The sequence below is a fragment of the Tachypleus tridentatus genome, chromosome 8 (assembly GCF_004210375.1).
Source record: "Tachypleus tridentatus isolate NWPU-2018 chromosome 8, ASM421037v1, whole genome shotgun sequence".
Classification (NCBI taxonomy): Eukaryota; Metazoa; Arthropoda; class Merostomata; order Xiphosura; family Limulidae; genus Tachypleus; species Tachypleus tridentatus.
The window spans coordinates 110658309-110680161 of record NC_134832.1 but is presented as its reverse complement, the minus strand read 5'-3'; the positions used below and the strand labels follow the sequence as shown (position 1 = coordinate 110680161).

At 33.9% G+C, this 21853-nt stretch overlaps 1 protein-coding gene across 1 annotated transcript; it reads right to left on the bottom strand.

Moving 5' to 3' along the window:
- Nucleotides 1-14384: 14384 nt before the first annotated feature.
- LOC143223207 (uncharacterized) lies at nt 14385-21268 on the bottom strand. Its single transcript, XM_076450816.1, has 6 exons — nt 21112-21268; nt 19574-19622; nt 19258-19283; nt 18364-18504; nt 17340-17657; nt 14385-15807 (listed from the first exon to the last, which is right to left on the bottom strand). Exons 1-6 carry the CDS (start codon nt 21130-21132, stop codon nt 15283-15285), a joined length of 1080 nt encoding a protein of 359 aa, XP_076306931.1. The 5' UTR covers nt 21133-21268; the 3' UTR covers nt 14385-15282.
- Nucleotides 21269-21853: the final 585 nt, after the last annotated feature.

Sequence of the window (21853 nt, the reverse complement as noted above, 5' to 3'; positions counted from 1 at the left end):
CTTGGTTTGATACTACCTATGACTATACATATTTTTCTTTAACAAATTTGTATTCATATATCACTTTTAAAGACATTTTTTCTGTATTTACATTATTTTATAAATGCTTTTAATGTTGAAAAAATTATTTCACTTATTTACCAATAGATGACAGCAGCAATCAAGGCTAGGTTAACGTTAAGCCTACAGCTCATATCACAAACAAATATTTTTATTTTCTTCAGTTAGAATTTTTTCAAACATTCTTAATTAATAATAGTGGTAAATTAACGTATCTCCAACTTTTCTTTATTTCATATTCAGAGCCGATGACAATAAACACATTCATAGCATATTAATGTGCGAACACCCGTAATTCCTTTTTTATTTTTTGTTTCTTATCTGTTTTCGTTTTATATACATAATTATACCTGCGCACTAATAGTAATTTTTTTCCATGAATTTGTCACTGTTGAGGTAGCTGTAAACTCACCATTACATAATTAGCTTAGAATGTATGTGTACTAATATATAATCTGATATTTTTATGAATTTTCATATATGTGTTTTGCACGTTATTTACACATTCTTATTAACCGGATGTCGAAAGGTTACAAACCTGTGCTAACCCTTTTACACAGATTAATATTACCTACGACAATAACTTTTCTATAGAATATTGTATTAACTGAGAACTTGCGTCCACTCTATGGGGATATGCACACTCATATGCAATTATAAAGCATATACTTTTACAAATTGGTATGAGTCGAGTATTCTTTCCTTTGAATACATTATTTTGAATAGTTGTTGACGTACGTAATTTATGGATTATAAGATACCACACTAAGGCAAAATGTAGCTTGAAAGTGTGGTATAATATAATTCCATCTGCCCTCGTCTTGCATGAATGTCTCAAAAAATCTTCTGTGACTCTAGCAGTTAGTTTGAGCACAAACAATTAAGCAGCCAGTTGGTAATGAAACCAACACTATTAGCATGAATAAATATTTTGTTAATTCGTTTTTGTATTTTTTTTCACTCTTTGGGCTTTATTTATGATTCATTAAACAGTTATGAACTTCCCTTTTGCAGATAGTTTGATCTTATCTGTTAAATATCGATATACTTAAGTACCACAAAGTATGGGTACTACGCCATTAATCATATTCGCCTATTTCAATGTATTATTTATAGAAAATACGTTTAAGCAGTTTAACATTTACATTAATTTCTAATATAGTTTTATGTTATCTTAAATCGATCCTCAGTGATACCACGAAAAGTCTGATGGCTTATAATGCTAAAATCTAGGTTCGATATTCGTGGTGAGCACAAAACAGATAGTCTATTGTGCAGTTTTGTGGTTAACTACAAACATACAAATCTTAAGTTGTTCCTACACCAATTGGGAAAGAAGTCTAGGTGTGGAAAATCTAGCTGTTTTAATAACAGTTACTAAGGAACGTGAACATAAAAGAAACCAATACTGGACATAGTTTTGTCCTTGAAAGTTTGGACTAACATAGTGGGTCTATAATACGTGTTGACTCTGAATTTTCTAATAGCCTCTGACAGTATAATAACAGGAAGAAGGAAATCACTGTGTACCGAATTGTCTACATAGAGAATTTTTTATCACATGTGAGACAGTTATATTTTGTTAGAGAACTTCAGCTAGGCCTTGTCTTTAGTCAATTTGCAAAGATGGAGAAAAGTGTCATCCTCTAAAGAGTGTATCCTGCTCGAATATGGCACATAGCATCACTTCATAGAAAAAATAAACACATCCAATGAACAGCCCCTCAAAATTGTGAACGTAACAATAGGAAAGAGAGTATTAGGAATAAGTCCAAAAGTGTAACCTGAACGCATATAAAGCAAGAGCTAGGCAGTGATGTATACTGATCTTCCTAACAAAGGGATGTTTTCAAACTATAAATTTCAAATTGTTAGTTGCAGCATTAAACTCTTTTCAATACAACTTGAATATTCACATAAGATACTTTACAATTTTAGGTCACACTAGACATAAATAAAGATCTTGCAGAACTAAAACTCATTGAAATTACCTCAGCAACATTCTAAAGCTGGAAGTTCAAGTCATTTACGATAGGTTTGACCAAACAACAATCATTGAATGGAGACATCATTGACAGCGGTCAGCAGCTGTTCACTTGTCACCGAGAGGTCAGTAATTCTATTGGTAGTCACACCTGGATCACCAGATAGAAGATATCTTTTGGGCCTACTTGTTCCACCATTATACCAGACGCCGTGACAATAAACCCCAAGAGATTTCACTCTCAGTATTGTTTACACGACAGAAGTACGAATTCCGTCGTGAAACAAGATCATTCCTGTTAAACCAAGAGGCAGAACGAGTCTTCCAGGATTAGTGTGTTTTTTTTCTTTACAAAAAGTGTCGGAAAAACAGTTTGTACTTCTTTTCTCTGAAAAGAACATATACCTGAAGTTTTTGGTATATTTATTCTGACGGAAGTATGCAAAGATAGAGAGTATCTTAAGAGGAAACGAAAAGTGGTAAATGCCTAAATGTACCTTGTGATAATACTGTATAAAAATTGATAACATAACGTACTTTAGTTTTTAATACTGTCAGTAGATGGCAACGAGTGTTAAGACTGTGCATTATGTTTGTTTTAGAATTAAGCGCAAAGCTACGCAATGGGCTATCTGTGCTCTGCCCACAACGGGTATTAAAACCTTGTTTTTAGCGGCGTGAATCCGCAGACATATCGCTGTGCCATTGAGAGTTGTGCATTTAGTTACAATATATATCATTTCGTTTTTACGTTGATATATATCTATGTACTGTCCAATAAACATTAAGCTACTGTCACAAGAAAGTTAACAGATACGTTTTTCTAAGTCAATAATATTTGTAACTGTATAATACATCTCCTCATGAGAAATACTTTCTTATATTTTATGATATGTTTATTCAGAAATAGAGCTAATCGATATATGGGTAGAATGTAACAAGGACGTTGTTCCATTAAAAATGTGAATTAAATTGGATCAATTCGAATTTACTTGGATTCCAAAATATACCCACCGCCATTGCACGACAACTACACGTTCGATGTGAAAAATGCAATAGGAAATGTGCATATTTATTAAATTTTCTTTGTTGTTTCTGATATAGTTGTACAAAGCTATACAGTGTGTTATCTGTACTTTATTCACTGCGAAAATAGAACTTCGGATTTTAACCTAGCATGTCCGTAAACGTTCCGCTGTATTATCAGAAAACTAAATTATTTGTTGTATAACAAGTACGCATATTAAAATCGGATACAAAATTGGATCCACTGTGTAATAAGCTCTTACTTTCTGGATTAACATGCTTAATTTAGGAAGATTAGTTTTTTACTTTCAGTCAAGAACTTTTCTCTCACTGACTAACTCCTATGAATGATAAGGAATCAAGATAACTCTGTTTTGTTTTTTTTCATCTTCATGTGTTTTTCTTTCCAATAAGATGTTTGAGATTTATAGGAGTTATCCTCAAGGTACCATTTTGATGTACTATCTCAATTATACCTTCTTGAATGTTCATCGTGTTAATCCAATCCCCGTTTTCATGCTGAAATTTGTGATTCTAAACCTTTTTGGGATATTAAAGCTGCCATGCGTGTCTTTTTTTTATCTTTTATATTTTAGTTGTATTGAAAAAAAATGCGATTCTTGTCTTTCTTGAATCTTAACCAACTTTACAATTATTTATTTTAATATGAAGTTTATTCTGCTTATCTTGAAGAAGTATTTCAATTTTCTTTGTTAGTTCCCTCGGCTGCTTTTTGTTGTTGTTGTTGGAGAAAATGCATTAGACCGACTGGACACTTAATTAACAGAACGTGACATGATTTGTTGTATCTGGTACTAACTTTAAGTGGGAGGTTAACCTGAAGACCCTTAACCCTCCCAAGGTCACTTTACCTTTTTGTTGCGTTTACGAAATTGATTTTCGTAATAAATAAAAATAATAATCCGGCATGGTCAGGTAGTTCCTAATCTGAGGGTCGTGGGTTCGAATCTCCATCACACCAAACGTGCTCGCCCTTTCAGCCGTGTAGGGGTTATAAGGTCACGGTCAATCCCACTATTCGTTGGTAAAATAGTAGCTCAAGAGATCGCGGTGAGGGTGATGACTAGCTGCTTGCCCTCTTGTCTTATACTGCTAAATTAGAGACGCTTAGCGCAGATAGCCTTCGTATAACTTTGCGCGAAAATTATGAACAAATAATTTAGAAATAATTGTTTGTAAAAATAAGCTTTTCTTTCCGTTTCTGACGAAAATGCAATCTCTTGTAAACGTTTACTCGTACCTTCCTAATTAAAGTCTTTATTTACAGTCATATGCGAGAAAGTACACGCGTTTGATTAACACTTTTTAATTTGAAATTTTCCTTTGAGTTTTTGATATATAGACTGAATGAGGAAATAGTGATGTTCATAATTATTTTCCTTTTCATAGCGACTCACAGTCTACGGGTCGAGAGCTCGAATATCGTCACTATACATGTTCTTTCTTTCAGCCGTGTGAAAGTTGTGATATAGCTGTCAATCACAATTTTCGTTGGTAAAAAGTAGCTCAAAAGATGGCGGTTGGCGATGTTGAATAGTTGCCTTCTTTCTAATATATATTACTTTTAAATTACAGGTGGCTAGTGCAGATAACTTTCGAGTAACTTTGTGCAAAATAAAAAACAATCTCTGTATTTTGTTATATCTTGCAAACATTCAGGCCCCTTCGCCTAATTAATTTTTATGCTTAAACGCTGACGTAAGAAAGCATACTTTTCTTTAATTGGAACGTTTAACATTGAAGTTTTACCTTTTGATAGGTGTGTGTGTTTTCTGATAGCAAAGCCACATCTGGCTATCTGGTGAGTACATCGAAGGGAATCGAACTCTTGATTTTAGCGTTCTAAATCCGTAGACTTATCGCTGTATTAGCGGAAGGCTTTTGGTAGGTGAATTGTATGACCAGTTAATGATACTGAGCAGGGTTCGGTTATTAAAAGACTACAGAGAATAGAAGAAAACCGTTTTAAAAAGCATTTGCTTGTAACTAAAACTGAAATTAGTTTCATAACCACGGAAAAAGTTAATGAAATCTAAAGGAAAACTAACACCACTTACATGAAAATAAATAATTTAATAAATAAAAACTGATGCATTACAGAATTTCTATGATAATAGGTTACTGCGTGTACATTTCTTTTTCGAATAAATTAACCGATGAGATACTTCTAAGAACCATTGCTACGTCTTTCATATCCCGGCTGGCCTAATTAGCCTTGGTATTGGGCATAAGGCTTCGTCGGCACTGGTCCAAGCACAATATGTATCATCAGTTTTCGTACAAAACAACTGTTAAGATAGAAGTCATATCACATTTTTAAGCAATAATTAGTAACACAATATTATTTATTTTATTTTTAAATTTCACACTGTTTACCTTTTTAAATATATGGCATGTCTTCAGTAAAATACACGAACCGGAATTTAAGTAACCACAATTAACTTTTATATTAATAAAACAAAATGAAAAACAGTTTGACTAGCTTCCTTCAAATATTATTCTACAGAAGTTATCCCTGGAAATAATTTGAAATTAATAATAAAATAACAGTTTATTTAGGACACCTGCTTCATGTACTTACAGAAAAAAAAGGTCACGAACCTTTGGAGGAGGGAGATAAATTCATTACTTTCATCAATATATATTTTTTAGAAAATTCTACTGTTTGGGCTAATTTTTGGCAGAAATGTTTTGGTCTTTGAAATACACGTTTGAGATCATAAATGCAAAAATGTCTTCACAACGAACTGGCAGTATGAATGGGAGGGAAAAGAATGGAGAATACATTGTTGTCCAGTAGTGGAGTAATGAACTTCTTCATAGCTAATGAAGTAAGACTAGTTCAGTCTTCACTAGAGTAGTAACTGACAACATGGATAGAAAACAATTATGTCACCAGTTAAAGATTTACGGCTCAAATAAATATTTTGTTAATTTGAGCAGAAGGTTAATCGCACTTGTATATGATAACGCTGTGATATGTTTGATTTGAACCTTGACCAGTGAGTGATATGTCTAGCACTTAAATTCTACGTTTGGTTCCCGGTGGCTGAAGAGAGGCAAACATTATTCCAAAGATAAACGTTCGTAGCAACAACCTCGGAGGTCACAGCTCAAACCAGTTTGGAGCAAAGCCCACGTCCCCAAAGTGAAAGTTATGACTACAAAAGAGAAACCTTAGACCAAGAAGGCCATTGCAATTAAGTTGGCTATATTTTCTAATATTGTTGGTAAGATAATAAATACTTAGAGTAAACAAATACTTGTGAATAATAACTCGAAATTAACAAATGTTTTCATGAAAAAAGGTGGTCAAAGATATTGAAATTACAACAGTCTCATCTAACCACATAACGTTCTAATACTAGCACTTCAATATGGTTTTAATCCTTTGATGTGGTTTTCATTAATCTTTTCTTTGTTTAAAAGTTGTTTGTAAGCCAATGTGCATGTATTATGGAGGATATTTGGTATTTTCATCTGAAAAACAACACATGCGTATGCGAGCTAAATTGCCATGTCATGAACATCTAAAGCCCCGGTATAGCTGTTCTCTAACTCCGAACTATCTGTAAGAGGGTGGAAAGTCAGCCAGCAGCACACACCGCCACAAGAACTTTGTTCTGCTTTCAAATGAATAACGGGATTGAATGTTTTTTTTTTCAATTATTAAGATACAACTCTATGATTTAACTCCCCTTGGTTGACAAATATTTTACACATAGTATTTCTTGACAGCAAAACTCGATATTTTTATTCGGCTTTAGGCATCAGAGTAAGTGTTTTTAAAACTTAAAGTACTATTAAGTTAAGATGCTACAGAAAACATTTTTCAAAAGAGTAGTTTATTTTTCATTCAGTTTATTATTAGTATCACAAAAGACGTTATTTCATTACGATTTAGTAGATTTAGAAGAAAGTTTAATTTGAATGACATTCACATACATAACAAACATGATAAACAGGACTAATTTAAAAAGAGGGGGAGGGATCCCACTTTACCTGGGTCCGACATGGCCAGGTGGGTTAGGGCGTTCGACTCGTAATCTGAGGGTTGCGGGTGCGGATCCCCGTCGCACCAAACGCTCGCCCTTTCAGCCGTGGGGGAGTTATAATTTTACAGTCAATCCCACTATTCGTTGGTAAAAAATAGCCCAAGAGTTGGTGGTGGGTGGTGATGACTAGCTGCCTTCCCTCTAGTCTTACACTACTAACTTAAGGACGGCTAGCGCGGATAGCCCTTGTGTAGCTTTGCGCGAAATTAAAAAACAAACAAACACAATTTACCTATATAACCTAAATTAAAATAAAATAGCTTCGAAACTACTAGCTACATCTACAAATTTTAGAAAATAGCGTTACAACTTTAACCAAAGTGGGTTTATGATGTAAGATATTTACTATTATATTAGGTTGAGGAATAATTCGTGAGCGTTTTTAAATAATTTCATTCAAGCATTACATGCAAGACTCTACAATACTTCAATGCATGAACACATTACACCCAAAACATTTATTATGATACTTTATTTCATGTAATACCTAGGTATATAGTATGCATTGTTTAAAATGAAATTGCAAGAAATTAAATGCAAAAAGCAGATGGTGTCGAAAATGCTCGATTTTGTCCACTTGACATTCCACTTAATGAGCTGAAAATGAAAGCAAAAATTAAAGACGTATGAAAATCAAACACACCATCTATTAGAGCAGAAAATTATCTACCAAATGACATGAAATATTTTGCGAAAGCGTTTCATTTATGAATATATTTTGTTAACTTGAAAAAACGCTCACGAATTATTCCTCAACCCAATATTTATTTTAATACTGGTGTTTGTTTCAGTTGAATATATATTTAAAAATGCATGTAATATATATTGTTAAATATGTTTTCTAAATTTGGAGAAGATTCCCAAGCGTAAGAATAAACAATGTATATATGTACTTAATACCAGTATTGTTGGGCCAACCTAAACTTTCAAAAACCTCGCCATACGTTTGTAAATCGACGGGCCAGGAGACAGTTTTATGTTGTTAGTCTGATACAGTCAGTATACTATGAACCTCGAAAGCTATAGTTGTGATAAACGCTTATTAATCAGAAACTACAGATTTTTGACCGGGAACCTTTACATATATAAAAGAAACTGTTTTATAACTAAACAACAGTTTTGTCTACACAAAAATTTAGAGGTCCAGAACCACCTCTGGTAAGCAGAAAATCAAATGGTCGAGTTATACAGAAAGTTTGAACATTAATCACAAAAATACCTAGACTTTTGAAAGTATCTTGTGACGTTAAAGATATTTTTCTTGTATTTCAATTGATATTAATATAATGAAAGAAAAATAGTACAAGTATCCCAACATATAAATTTTATTTATATTATAACAATATTAAATTTTAAGATTAAGATAAAATTTTGTTTAATGATAAAATATCTCATTTTATGTGACTAATAACTTTTGTTATCAATGCACAAAAGTTAATGAAATTATTGTTAATATGCTAGTTCGTCGTTGTTTGTACTTAAAGAAAAATACAGAGATGTTAGAATGCGACCATTACTTCCCTACAGACCATGGTAACATTATAGTTTAACTCCTTGCAATAAAACTTGACATTAGGCATGTTCCTTGTCTTAAGGAAAAAAAACTGTTTGTGCATTATTTTGTACGCGAGACGATGCGTAAGCTTTGTTGCTACTATATTTCTTAATTCTTACGTTACAGTTAATTACTGAAACCAATCACTTACCTGCAAAATATGAGAACTTACAAATATTGCTTGAGTGAGTTCAAGGTTTAATATGAATATCATAACACTGAAAATTTTAACAAAATTTGTGAGCAAAGTAAACACTTTTGTAAATTAGGCACAGAAAACAAAATAACATTAAGAAACAATTTTAGAAATCTGGAGAAAAGAAAGAAAGCACAAATTATACTAGTCTTCTCAATCACATTCAAGGATAGGGCCCAAAAAGTTTTGTTTTTTAAATTGTAGTATAAAACATTAATCGAAAGACAGATTTGGTTTAAGTTTACTTTTATTCCCTTAGAACTAATCATAAGATGGAATAGATGTTCGAAAGGTATATGTTAAAAATGCAAATCTGTATATAAAGTAGAAGTATTTAATATCTATGTCTTAAAATTACAAAACTAAACATAAAATACAACACAATTTCGAACTAAATATTAGCAGACAAAACAAAATGCTCAGGTAAAGCTACTATGAATGAACTTTGTTAATAATAAGTATAATAAAATAACGTTGTGTAAAGAACATACAACATGTTTTAACAGAATATTGATCTATCTTCTTCAGATGGAAACATGTAGTAGATTATTCACCTTAAGTAACTTTTATTATGCTAATAAATCGTTGTTTGTCAGTCTATCCTTGTAATAGCAACATGTGTTTCCTTACACAAGTATAGAAATTATTAATTTAGAGTTTAATTACGATACATTAAAGACTACATATTTTCAAAGTGTGCATGGTAGAAATCCTTCATAGTTTTAGTTCCAATTTTCAATTGAAATATCTTGCCAATTTTCCTCAGTTCCTGGTTTGTCATAGCTTTCAGCAATAAAACAATATGTTTTTCAGTATTTTACTGTATACTATCATTGCGATTATTACGCTTCCAAATGGCCAAACGTGTACCAGGTTTTCGTGTAAAAATAAATGAAAAACTTTGTATTTGACAATAAAAGGTAAATTCCCAGTTTTCAGAATTAGAAAATAACTTGGCCAGTGAATAGCACTACTTATCTTTCTTGAGCTATCATCAGATGTCCTATTTTCCGCAAAATTCCAGCAAAGTTGTTTATCCTCTTCCACACGAAAGCCAATGCTCTCCACTAAGAGGTGAACAGGTGGAACCTAACAAGAAACCTGTATTGCACATAATAAACCACGTTTCCTGGTTGTAGAGGGAGACAGGATGACCTACATCTGTTAGATTCAATTTTCTATCGTTCTGTTGCAACTTACGATTCACCATTTTTAAGTGGTTTCTAGATGTTTATGTTCAGACATATAATTTGACAACAGAGATTAAAGTCTTGCTCCTCGATTTCACTCTCTTCGATTTTTTGTCCAATTAAAGTTCATTACCATCATACCTATTTTTTACGATTGTTTTTAGAATACATGTATCTTGTTATATAAAAAACAATTATCTTTTTTGCTTGCTATTATGTTCAGGAAGGGAGTAGAGCGTATAGACACTCGGTTTTACTACGTTTTCATTTTGTAACCGTGATGTAAGTGTGTGTTTTTTTTACTTTTTCTTTTAGCAAAACCACATCAGGCTATCTGCTGAGCCCACCGAGGGGGAATTGAACTCCTGATTTTAGCGTTATAAATCCGTGGGCTTACCGCTGTGCTAGTGGGATGCGTGATGGAACGAAAATAGTGGATTTCAACGTTAAGTGGCTTCGGAAATGAATAACGTATTTTACTTTAATCAAAATATCTAATAAAGACGAAATAAATTTATCGTCTATCTACTGCTTCTAAATCATTTCCCAATAAGTCAGAGGTTAATTTACGAACTCGCAACTCAAAAATCCGGAATTCGATTCCCAGTGGTAAGTAAGAGGCAAATTACACTTTGTGTAGTTTCGTACTAAAACATCGACAAAATCAGTGTCTAAATAGATATGAATCTTATTACAAAAAAATTACCATACGTAGTGAGAGGTAACTCGTCTTAAGAAATTAGTTACTTTAATTACAATTTTGACATATACTCTTCAAAAAAAGAAACGCAAAAGGCAAAATATAAGACAAATTGTTAACAAGTTTATTCCGGGTAGTTCTGTATGACATGTGTGAAACTTTGCACATTCACTGCAAAACATTCAAAGTCTGCAAAGGCGAAGTCCACGCTCACTAGGTGAAGTTTAACGTCACTCAACGTCAATAACGAGTATGGCCCCCCGTGAGCATCAATAAATGCTTAGCATCTCCTGCCTATGGAAGCTATGAGATGACGAATCATATCCTGTGGAATGGCTGTCCACTCAGCCTGCAAAGCTGCTGCAAGCTGAGGTAGAGTCTGCGGTTGAGGTTGTCGCCGTCGCAGACGTCGCTCCAACTCGTCCTAAAGATGTTCGATGGGGTTTAAATCTGGTGATCTGGAGGGCCAGGGAAGAATGTTGATGTTGTGGTGTCTCAAGAAGACAGTGGTGAGTCGGGCTGTGTGAGGACGGGCGTTGTCATGTTGAAAAACGTCGCTGACGTTCACCATGATGGGTTGCACATGGGGCCTAAGAAGCTCGTCGACGTATCGTTGAGCCGTAAGATTCCCTTGAATATGCAAAAGGTCTGTTCTGGCATTGTAGGCGATGGCAGCCCACATCATGACGCTGCCACCACCAAATCTATCAACATCCTGCACACAGTTTGCTGCAAAATGTTCACCTCGGCGACGGTAAACACGGGTCCTTCCATCCTGCCTACGAAGCATAAAACGTGATTCATCGCTGAACCAAACATGCCTCCATCGTCGATGAGGCCATACCCGATGTGCCCGAGTCCACTTCAGCCGTGCTTGACGATGTTGCTGGGTGAGGATGACGCCTCTGACTGGAGGTCGAGGTCGGATTCCTGCATCTCGTAGACGGTTGCGTACGGTCTGATCGGAAATCCTACGCAGCCCTGGTATGGTTGAGGCAGTAGACGTCGCAGTGTTGGTCCTATCCCGAAGGTGACGTAACCCGATGTTGCGATCTTGTGCGGGCGTGGTCACACGAGGTCTGCCAGATCGTGGACGGTCACGAGTTGATCCATGTTGTTGGTGACGATTCCATAGCCTTGTGATGGTGCTTGGGTGGACATTCACAGCTCTGGCAACATCTGATCGAGATTCGCCTGCTTCCAAGCGACCAATGGCGTTGTTGCGTTGTGCTTCAATCAGTCTTGGCGTAACTGTATTGCGTGTCGGTGGCTTAACACTGAGCTATGGAAACCGAGAACCCGTCACTTTTATAGGGATTTTGCATATGTTGCACTTGCAGAACATGCAGATCTCTCAAACAAATTTATTGGACACGCATGCGTTTTGGCAAAAAATCCGATGTTTTCCTCCGTTTTCAAAGTGCACAACTTTTATTGTCATTTTGGTCTGACAATCAGTGCCTTAACACGTGTAACATCACATACTCTGAGCTTGTAACGTTATTACATATATTTCTCTTTAAAATAACAAAAATATCCCTTTTGCGTTTCTTGTTTTGAAAAGTATATTATAGTTCTGATTTTTCAAGTTAGTTTGTCTCTAATCAGTATTTTTATAACTATGGTTTTGTAAATTTATGCCTGCATAATTCTAATTTTAGAAGTGGAAATTTACAGTGGTTGTAAAGTTATTCTATTATAATATCGAACGTACGCGCAAACCGATAGCTTATAGAGGTTGTGCGTTAAATTAAAATAAGTTTGGAACCTCACCACGTCATTATATTCCATGTCGCCGTGTCCTATCAAGCCCTATGTCAAAGATTCTCAATCTGTGAGACCCGTATAACTGGTGATATGTGGAGCTAACGTTGATGGTACGCGAAAACAAAATAGTACATAAATTATAAAATATGTAATAAGCCCAATACGATCATCCTAACTACATATAAAAAAAAACTATTTTCACTTATAGACTCACTCCCCGCCTGCATAGACAAATCAGTGTTTTTTCCCCTTAAATTAACAAAATCATGCCACACCTTTTCTATTAATGGGTAGTGTTAAAAAATCTCAATTCTTTCTTCTGGGTTGTTATTATTATTATAATACCCGGGTTTGTACGCGAAAAATGTTTTTAAAAAGTGGTACCGTAGTCTGAAAATTTTGAGAATCACTGCTATATGTTTGAATCAAGTATCTTGACAATAGTCTTGCAGTGCAGTATCTATTACAAAAGGTTCAGTTGTAAGGCTTTCATGTCTAAATCTAGCTCCATTTCTTTAGATGGTTTCCATAAACCATCTAGTGTAAGAAAAAAGACGATTCCCAAGCGCTTTCAACAGGTTAATCACACATAAATCCATAAATACTGTATCCCTTCTTATGGTGTAGCATGAATACACGTTTTATTATTCAACTTTTTAGAATATACGACGATTTAACAAATATGTCATAGAAGAAACTTGGGCTATTTTTTCATACGAAGATCCTTCTTATTTATGCTGTGTGCTGTTGCCTGAAGGACACAGGCAGCTTTTCGTATTGAAATTTGTGATTATGGATTGTCATCTGTTTTAAATCAATGCACTTTGCATACCATGGCTAAAGTATGACTTGTCGTAGATCTTTTTAGTGATGTTTCTGATGCCCCAAATTAACTCATATTTCTTGTTTCTCCAGTGATATTAAGTATAATAGATATTCTAGTCTTGGAAATACTGAATCCCGATCTGAACAATCTTTATAATCGGAGTGTATGAATATTTTGTGTCAAAAAGACTTCTAACATGCCTTTTCCAAGAGCAATCGATTTTTAATCTCATCATACTTCCTACGAAATGCCAAACAATTTCATTCAATGGCGACTTTCTATTGGCCGTGACAGTCTCGTAACTTGCTAATTTGCATAATCATCATCATTTTAATCAAAGGTGCTCATTCCTTTAAAGGGAAAACACCATTCATTATCAACTCAATGTTAACCGAATGGTCAGACTTACCGTCACTCTTATAATTCAAACACAACATCAAAATGGAGAGTATATTTTTGAGGTAGCAGAACAAGAAATTCAAATCCTCGCATTCCATAGTCAAGGCAAGTTAACAACAAACTAGGCTATGTGTTTTTCACGTTAACATTCGAAATGTTGGCAAATGTTTTTGTTGTTTTCAAAAACATGTTGAATACGTAAGTGTATGTATATATATTTCTTATCTTATTTCAATATCCTTCAGTTTTATCTACCTGGAAATGCAACAGTAAGTTGAACATGATAACAAGAATTATAATCTAACTTTTTCAATAAATATATTCCTGTTATAAACTTGTAATTTTGGGATTTAATCTTTCATTGTATGGCTAAAAGTTCGATATTTTCTTTTTTAAATTGAATAGTGTTATAGTTGTATTTATTTCTCCCTGTGTTTTATTTCTTTTCTCATAATATTTGGCTTCGTTTCGGCTATATTCGTGAATGACTTTATAACTTGAAAACAAAAAATCACTGTAAATATTTCATATCATTCCCGATTATAAACAGAACCAATATACTAAAATTCAGAAAAGAGACCACAATAAACACAAAACAAATCATAATAGCTTATACTCTATTTCTCTAGAAACAGAAGTATTTATTGTTAATACCAAAAGTATATACATATTAGCAATGAACCAAGTGTTATAAACCAAGTGTTTACAGCCAAGTCACCGGGATAACGAAGAAATATAATAGGGTATGTTTCGACGATGACGGAGGTACAATCTTATGGTTGAATTTTTAAAACTTTACTTTTCTGGTTGTTAAAAGTAGTTTTAAGATACGTAAAGATGTGCTTAGAAAAGTAGTATACATATTTTGTTTATTTTATTCAATAGGCCATATATTTTTAAGAAACTAGAGAAAACATGATTTGAATTTATTGACAGAAAACGTAAATAAGACACACATAAAAACAAGAGAGAAAATCCGTTATATTGTAGAACTTTAACTCATCAGTTACTATACGCGATATGGTTGTGGTAAAACGTAACACACAACAGGCTACTAAGATACGACGTCCTTTGTTAAAGCATGAACGGAACACTAACAATGATTGAAATAGTGTTGTATTTGAAATACGTGACTTCAAACTATTGAGAATTTATAATATATTTACGTATAGACTGCTTGTAAGTTCATTGTTATTATTCAGCATTATAAAGAATTAACTTATAGAACTGTTTGAATCATTTTTCATGGTCAAAATTATATTTCTAAACTTTAATTATAAGATTTTTTTTCTTTTAAAAGTTATTCTTGGTTGGAAAAAAAACCAGCAATACTGAATTATATTTTTAATATCATCACATGGAAACCAAATGTATGTCCAAAACGAAAAGAAGTTCTTCTGAGGCTCAATTTTAGGCCTATTAGTCCGTACTCGTTTATAAAGGACTTTATAATATATTAATAGACAAACATGAAATATTATATGAATACTATATGATGAAGAATTAGTTGTATTCGTCATCAAACAGTACACCAGCGCCTCCTTGATCCTGTGACGTCGACAGTGATCCCGTAGATCCCCTATAAGCATTGGGATTGTATCTAATAGGGATTCTGGCTCCACTGTTACCACCTGCTTGGACGCGAGGCTGACCTTGAGGAATATCGGGAATCTGAGGAAGTTCTGGCAGTTCAGGAAGGTTAGGGTAATTAGTTTGTCGAGAGGGGGCAGGAGCTCGAGGTCTGGGTTGTGAAGACTGTGATGGTATATAGGCAACGGACTGGGATCGTGTTTGGGGTGCAGATGCATCATAAGAACGAGGCCTAGAGGCAGGTCGTGATGCAGGCGAACCACCAAAGGAACTAGACCTAGGAGGAGATGCTGGCGCAGAAACATCAGCGCCAGAATCACTAGAGGGAGCCTCTGGAAATCCAAATTCAGTGAGAGCCGGAGCTCCCAGGAGAAACTCTTCGGGATAGTACCGCTGGTAGTAGCGAGCTGTTTTGTTGGGCCCTTCAAAATCGATGGTCTGAAACAAAAATTACGAGCAACTATTAAATATTACTTTTTTGCTTTTTATCATAGATATAACAAGTTCTTATGGCTAGAAAGAAAGTCAGAAATATTCCTAATCTATACATTAAATCTAGTTGCGTCTGTTTATCTGTCCATAACAAAACGTTTTCAACTTTCTTACATCTGATCACCATAAAACTTCCAGGAATTCTTGAGTATTTCTCGGAGGTACTCTAAACCACTTTCTTTATTCAGTTTTTCATGATCGTAAGTTTAACAGCCATTTCAATTTTTTCACCCTTATACAACTTTAGCGTCCACTTCCCAAACACTGACTTTTATAAAACTTAAAAGTTCTTAGATATTGTCAAGAATTCCAGCACATATAAAAACAGAAGTTGGGGTTAATAAATATGGAAAGTAAATACACTAATGTGTAGAATCTGGACAAGTGGGGTGAATTTCTACAACATTTTATACAGTTATCTAATAGACCAATATGGCGAATAAAACCTATCCATGCCGCACAGTTTCTTTGTTAAATTTTTGTGCAAAGATACTCGATCGCTATCTTTGCTAGTCATCCAAAACTTTGAACGGATAGACAAGAAAAAAGGAAGCTAATAAATATCACGCACCGTCAGTTTTTCGCCTATTCTTTACCCACGAATAGTAGAAATAACCATCAAATTATAATGTCCCTGCGACTGAAAGGGCGAGCATGTTCGGTGACACTACTCCACCCCACGACCCGCAGATCGCAAATCAAGCGCCATAACCATCATATCAAGTCAGTCCTCTCATCCTGTTATCTCCTTGAAGACAACGAAATAAGTTCCGAGACTGCCAGCAGACTTCTCGGCAAATACCTACTAAAGTGCACGACCTGGAACACAAACATTTTGTAATGCACATGAATCAGGATAATCAAGAAACCTCATTGGCATGTCCATCAGGGTAACATGAAGAGGTGAGAAACCCATTTGGAACTCACTGCCCTTAGCAAATCTCCCCTACACCGTGACTCTCACTGACATGAGAGTGTTATAATTTTCTGGAAGGGCAGTATAATCATTCTAAGTAACTTGAGCCGAAAAGTTATCTCCAATCAGAAAAGACCTAGGAGGTGGGTATTAATAGGTTGAAAAAGCATCAGACTGCCGCGAAGCTATGCAAAGAGATTTTGAGGTAATTTTGTTTGTTTTTTTATAAGTAAAAGAACAAACAGAACTTCTTAATAACACTTGATTCCTCTCCTCGTTAGTAAAAATTCTAGAGATGTCAGTGTAAAACTTTAAGGTAAAAATAAAGGTTGTTGAAAAGTTGTTTAGATAAAAACAACCACAAAACAAGTGTTACGAACTTCTGCCATTCCTGTGTTTCGAGCTGTGAAATATAATTTATATGTTACGTTTTCTTGCTGATACGTGTAAAGTCTGTAAAAATATAATCAAGTAAATTCAAATGACTGTGATGTTTCATCCCTAGTTCTGAACATATTAACTATTTTGATTGTGGCTTTTTCTTTTCCGGATTCTTACTTACTTTATACAAATAGTCGTTGACTATGTGGTACTTTTCAGATCTGTCACATATGTCTTGTTCAGATGGCACGCAGTTTAGATGAACTTGATGAAACACCGTTTTCTCAGGACACATCCAGGAGTAGCTAGTTTCTCCCACACAGTAATGAAAGACTCGACAGTTGATGCTATCATCCGCATAGTAACCTTCGTTCTTTCCAGAACAGGAAAACGATGATCCTGCCAGAAGCACGGCTAGAGGATCTGGAGTGGTAGGTCCATCCTCTCCATTAGAATAACCACCATCTCCATCTAAAGATTGCTGAGGCGCAGTATCATACTGGAAGAAGTAAAAGAGCTTCAGAAGACATTGGTGAAATAAAGATGAAGTGAAATATAAATTATGTTGAAATTAACTTAAGCCCAACGTATTACATAATACCAGTATGAACAGAATTATTTTTATCTTCTGATTGTGTTGTATTCCGGAGCATGCAAACATCTTCCTGCCACTGATGAATAAAGCATGTAAGTAAAACTAATAGGACCTTACTTCTGTATTTCAACAACCAAATGGTATAAACCACTAAATATTCGGAAGTTAAAATTTCACATTGTACTAGCACTTCATTGAAAATCCCAATAATAGTAGTTTGTTTTATTACTTCTGTAAAACGGTCTGTGAATGATTATAAGTGTGTTTAAATCAGAAAAACATATATGTGCATAGATTCTCTTTTTCCACCAAGTTGGAAACCTTTTATGGCATAAAAAATGTTGTACAGTCTAGGGTGAAATGTTCACATACCATTTTATAAAACGAATGAAATATGAAAGGTTTAGTTAATTATTAATTAAAGTAAATGGTGCTCTTAAATATTTTTCCAAACAATTCGTACTGTTTTGAATTTAAAATTTGTTAGTGTAATGTATTTGCGCAAGTGCAGTGTAAATATTATTTATGACTCATATAACTCTGAAGACTCTTCCTTTTTTAGTTATTTTGAGTCATATTATCGAAAGATGAGAATATTTCTAGCTGTTACCTTAGGGCTACTACGAGGAGGTGAATAGGGCTGGGCTGGCTGAGCTTGGAATTGGCTTTGTGGAACTTGGTAAAGTCCACTATCTCTCTGTTCACCTTCATTCCTTGGACCTGGAAACGGGAAATCTGCCTGACGCTTTTTCTGATAGTAAAGAAAATATGATTGTTATTCATTTGTTACGTTTGGAAAAATCAGACGATGGAGTAAAATAACTTTTAAATTTACTATATATTTTCTAAAGTATTCATTGCTTTATACTTTTAGGCATGGAACTGAAATTATTCTACCTGTTTATTTCTTTGGCAAGTATAATCTTACATATAAGTGTGTTTTCAGTTCATGTTTTTATTTAGAAAAAAATGATATTGTTGAATAATTTATTGGGTGAATTCTGTTTCAGTATAAACAGCCCGACAGTGGCACAGCAGTACTTCTGCAGACTCACACCAATAGAGACCAGGTTTCGATTCCCGTGATGGGCAGAATCCAGGGAGTCCATTGTGTAGCTTTGTGTTTAATTCCAAACAAACAAGTAATATAAGTATTATTGTCAAAAATGTTTCAATCACACAAACAAATATTTAGTGGCATAGCTTAAGGTCTGCATTCTTATAATAGTAGATCCGGTTTTCGATAACGTCAACAAATCACTCGTTGTTTTGCTTAGTGCTTAACCTCCAAAAAACGATCATAAAACTAAAATAAAGCTTTAATCAATATTCCACTCCAAAGAATCTTTCGGTGATACAGCAGTAAGCTTGATTGATTAAAACACTAAAATTCAAGGCTCAATTCCCGTGGTGAACATACCGCAGACAGCCCATTGTGTAGCTTTGTACTAAACAAATTTCAAAGAAATCAAGAAGTTACATAAAGCATATAATGATAACTTACCCTTTCTTCAGCCCCGACGTACCCACCTGTAAGAAAGAGAAAAATATGGATACAATTTATCCGACTATCATACTCATTTCTATTGTTGGATTGTTTTAATACACTAAATAAATTACTAAACATAAAACTGTTTATCGTGTTTTCTGAGATACAAATTAATTCAAGCTAGGAAGACTAAATATTTTGATTAAAATAATAGCTAATTAATTTAATTTATCTAAAAAAAATAATAGGTTTAGCTATTTAGAAGAATATCTTAGATAAGATAGTTGCTAATGTATGTAATTAAAAATAACATAAGGAATAAGATCCATACCGAATAGAAGAAAAGCCCAAAGTAAAAGTTTCATTTCCACGCGTAGTATCTGGAAATAACAAAATCGATCAGTTACCTGAAATCATTAAAGGAAATGAAATTTACTTTTATCTCTGCATGATTTTCAATATCATTAAAAGACAGTCCCCTGCTGGTACAGTGGTAAATCTACGGATTTACAATGCTAAATTAGAGGTTCGACTCCCCTCGGCGGACTCAGCAGATAGCCCGATGTGGCTTTGCTACGTGAAAACACAGTCGTTAAACGAGAGTAGGGAAACACTACGTTCCTTTTGCATTAATATATACTGCATATATAAGCTAAAAGTGAAAACCTGAAATTGCATTATCATTTCTGCCTTATAAGTATTTTATCTAAATAAGTTATCGCCAGTTTACTAACATAATCATGCTTGTTTTTTAAATAAATTGAACTCTATAGAGTTATGCGAAAAACACTTTTTAGTTTTGTTTAAAAAAACAAAACCAATGTTTATATAAATATACTGAAGTGTTCTTCCAAGTGTAGACTAAATCCCTTTACATGAATAAATACAGTACACTAAATATCAACATTAACAGTTACTTATTAAACAGCTATTCTTCTAACTAATTGAACAAAGTATAATTAATCTATTAAGTAATAGTTTGCCTTCAAATTCTATGTAATTATGTCATTTTAATTCAAAACGTTAATTGTGATTACTTGTCGCAAGATTAATAGAAATATGTTACATTTATTAATATTTTTATGATTAGTTCACTTTTTTAGTTAACATACTTCAAGAGGAGTAATATTTTTAACTCGAAATAACAATAGTTATTTCTATCATAATAACGTATTATCGTGTATGTACCTACTTTCAAGAGCATAATTAACTGACACAACATTGTGTGAAAAGCCGAAAAAAATTACACCTTTGAGGTTGCTTCAATTATTACGTCCACCCTTCCTCAACAGTAAGTTACAGTAAGCTTAAGGACATAAAACTCTTAAAAATATGTGGTTTAATTCCCCGAAGTAGAAAGAGTGCCGATGGACGATTGTGTAACTATGCACTAAGAACACAACATCAATCGTCAAGAGACTGTTGAACATGTTCTTGACTTGTGCAGAGAAATTCAACTTACTTCACTTGTAGTACAAGAAAACACAAAATGAAATTAAACTACAAACAAAGTTGTACTGTGAACAAACAAGCGAACAAAGTTTAATGAACTTATTGTATTTATAGTAAAAGTAAACAGCATAATTTAATTAGGCAACCCCAGTTGAGGAATGTAGAAGAATCAACCTCAGTGAATATGGAAACGTAGTCATATAAATATTACACAGTATCAAACAACGATAAGTGACGTGGTAAATCTTTTTCACTATTAAAAAAACAACACACTAAGTCTTATGAAACTAACTTTTTTACGCTCATAGAGTAATTTTAATGACTAGGAAAAATAGTCCTCTCTTTAAAAAATTGAGTTCTTCTATTGTTCCTATTGTAAATTAAACAGTTTTATCAGCATGAAATTCCAGTACTCACACGAAACTTGGATACCAACATTAAAACTAAAGTGGTCAGGAATGATTATCCTCACTACTGCCTCTCTTCCTTTACGAAAATGAAGTCGCACTTACAGAACTCGTCTTTTATACGTAAACGTCACAGCATATAGTATTTGGATTGACCTACTTTGGAGTTTAAGCCAAAGAAAGTAAAACGTCGAATGTAATACACGAATGTACTGCAGTGTTGCCCAACTAATGAGCAGACAGAGTTCGGTACTTTATCCGAAAAACATGACCCGCCCTCTTCATCGGAAGAATCAGCCGGTTCTACAAGAATTGCAGACGAACGAACTGTGACCTAGTTTTTCAGGTTTGCTTTAACCTCTGTTTATTGTTTAAACATGAGAGGTTCATTATAAATGTTCAGGTTTATCTTCACTGACAGAAATGCTTAAAAACCGTTTATACCATTTGAATTATACGCTAATTGTAAAAGATAAAATTGTCTTATCTAATAAAAACTGACTAAACAGGGCAAACACAATTTGCTGGTAAAAAACAAAAAAATATATATTATTTATGGTAACAAGTGTAATTATTCTAGATAGCAGCACAGAGCTGTAAGCACGTGAAATTAAAATTGGTGAAAGTTAACTAAAAATAAAGGTATCGTTTCAGGTCTAGTTAGATTACACAAAAAGTATAAAAAATTAATATGAAATCAAAAGTATCGTAATATAATTGGAAGAACGTCACAATAATATGAATTATTAATA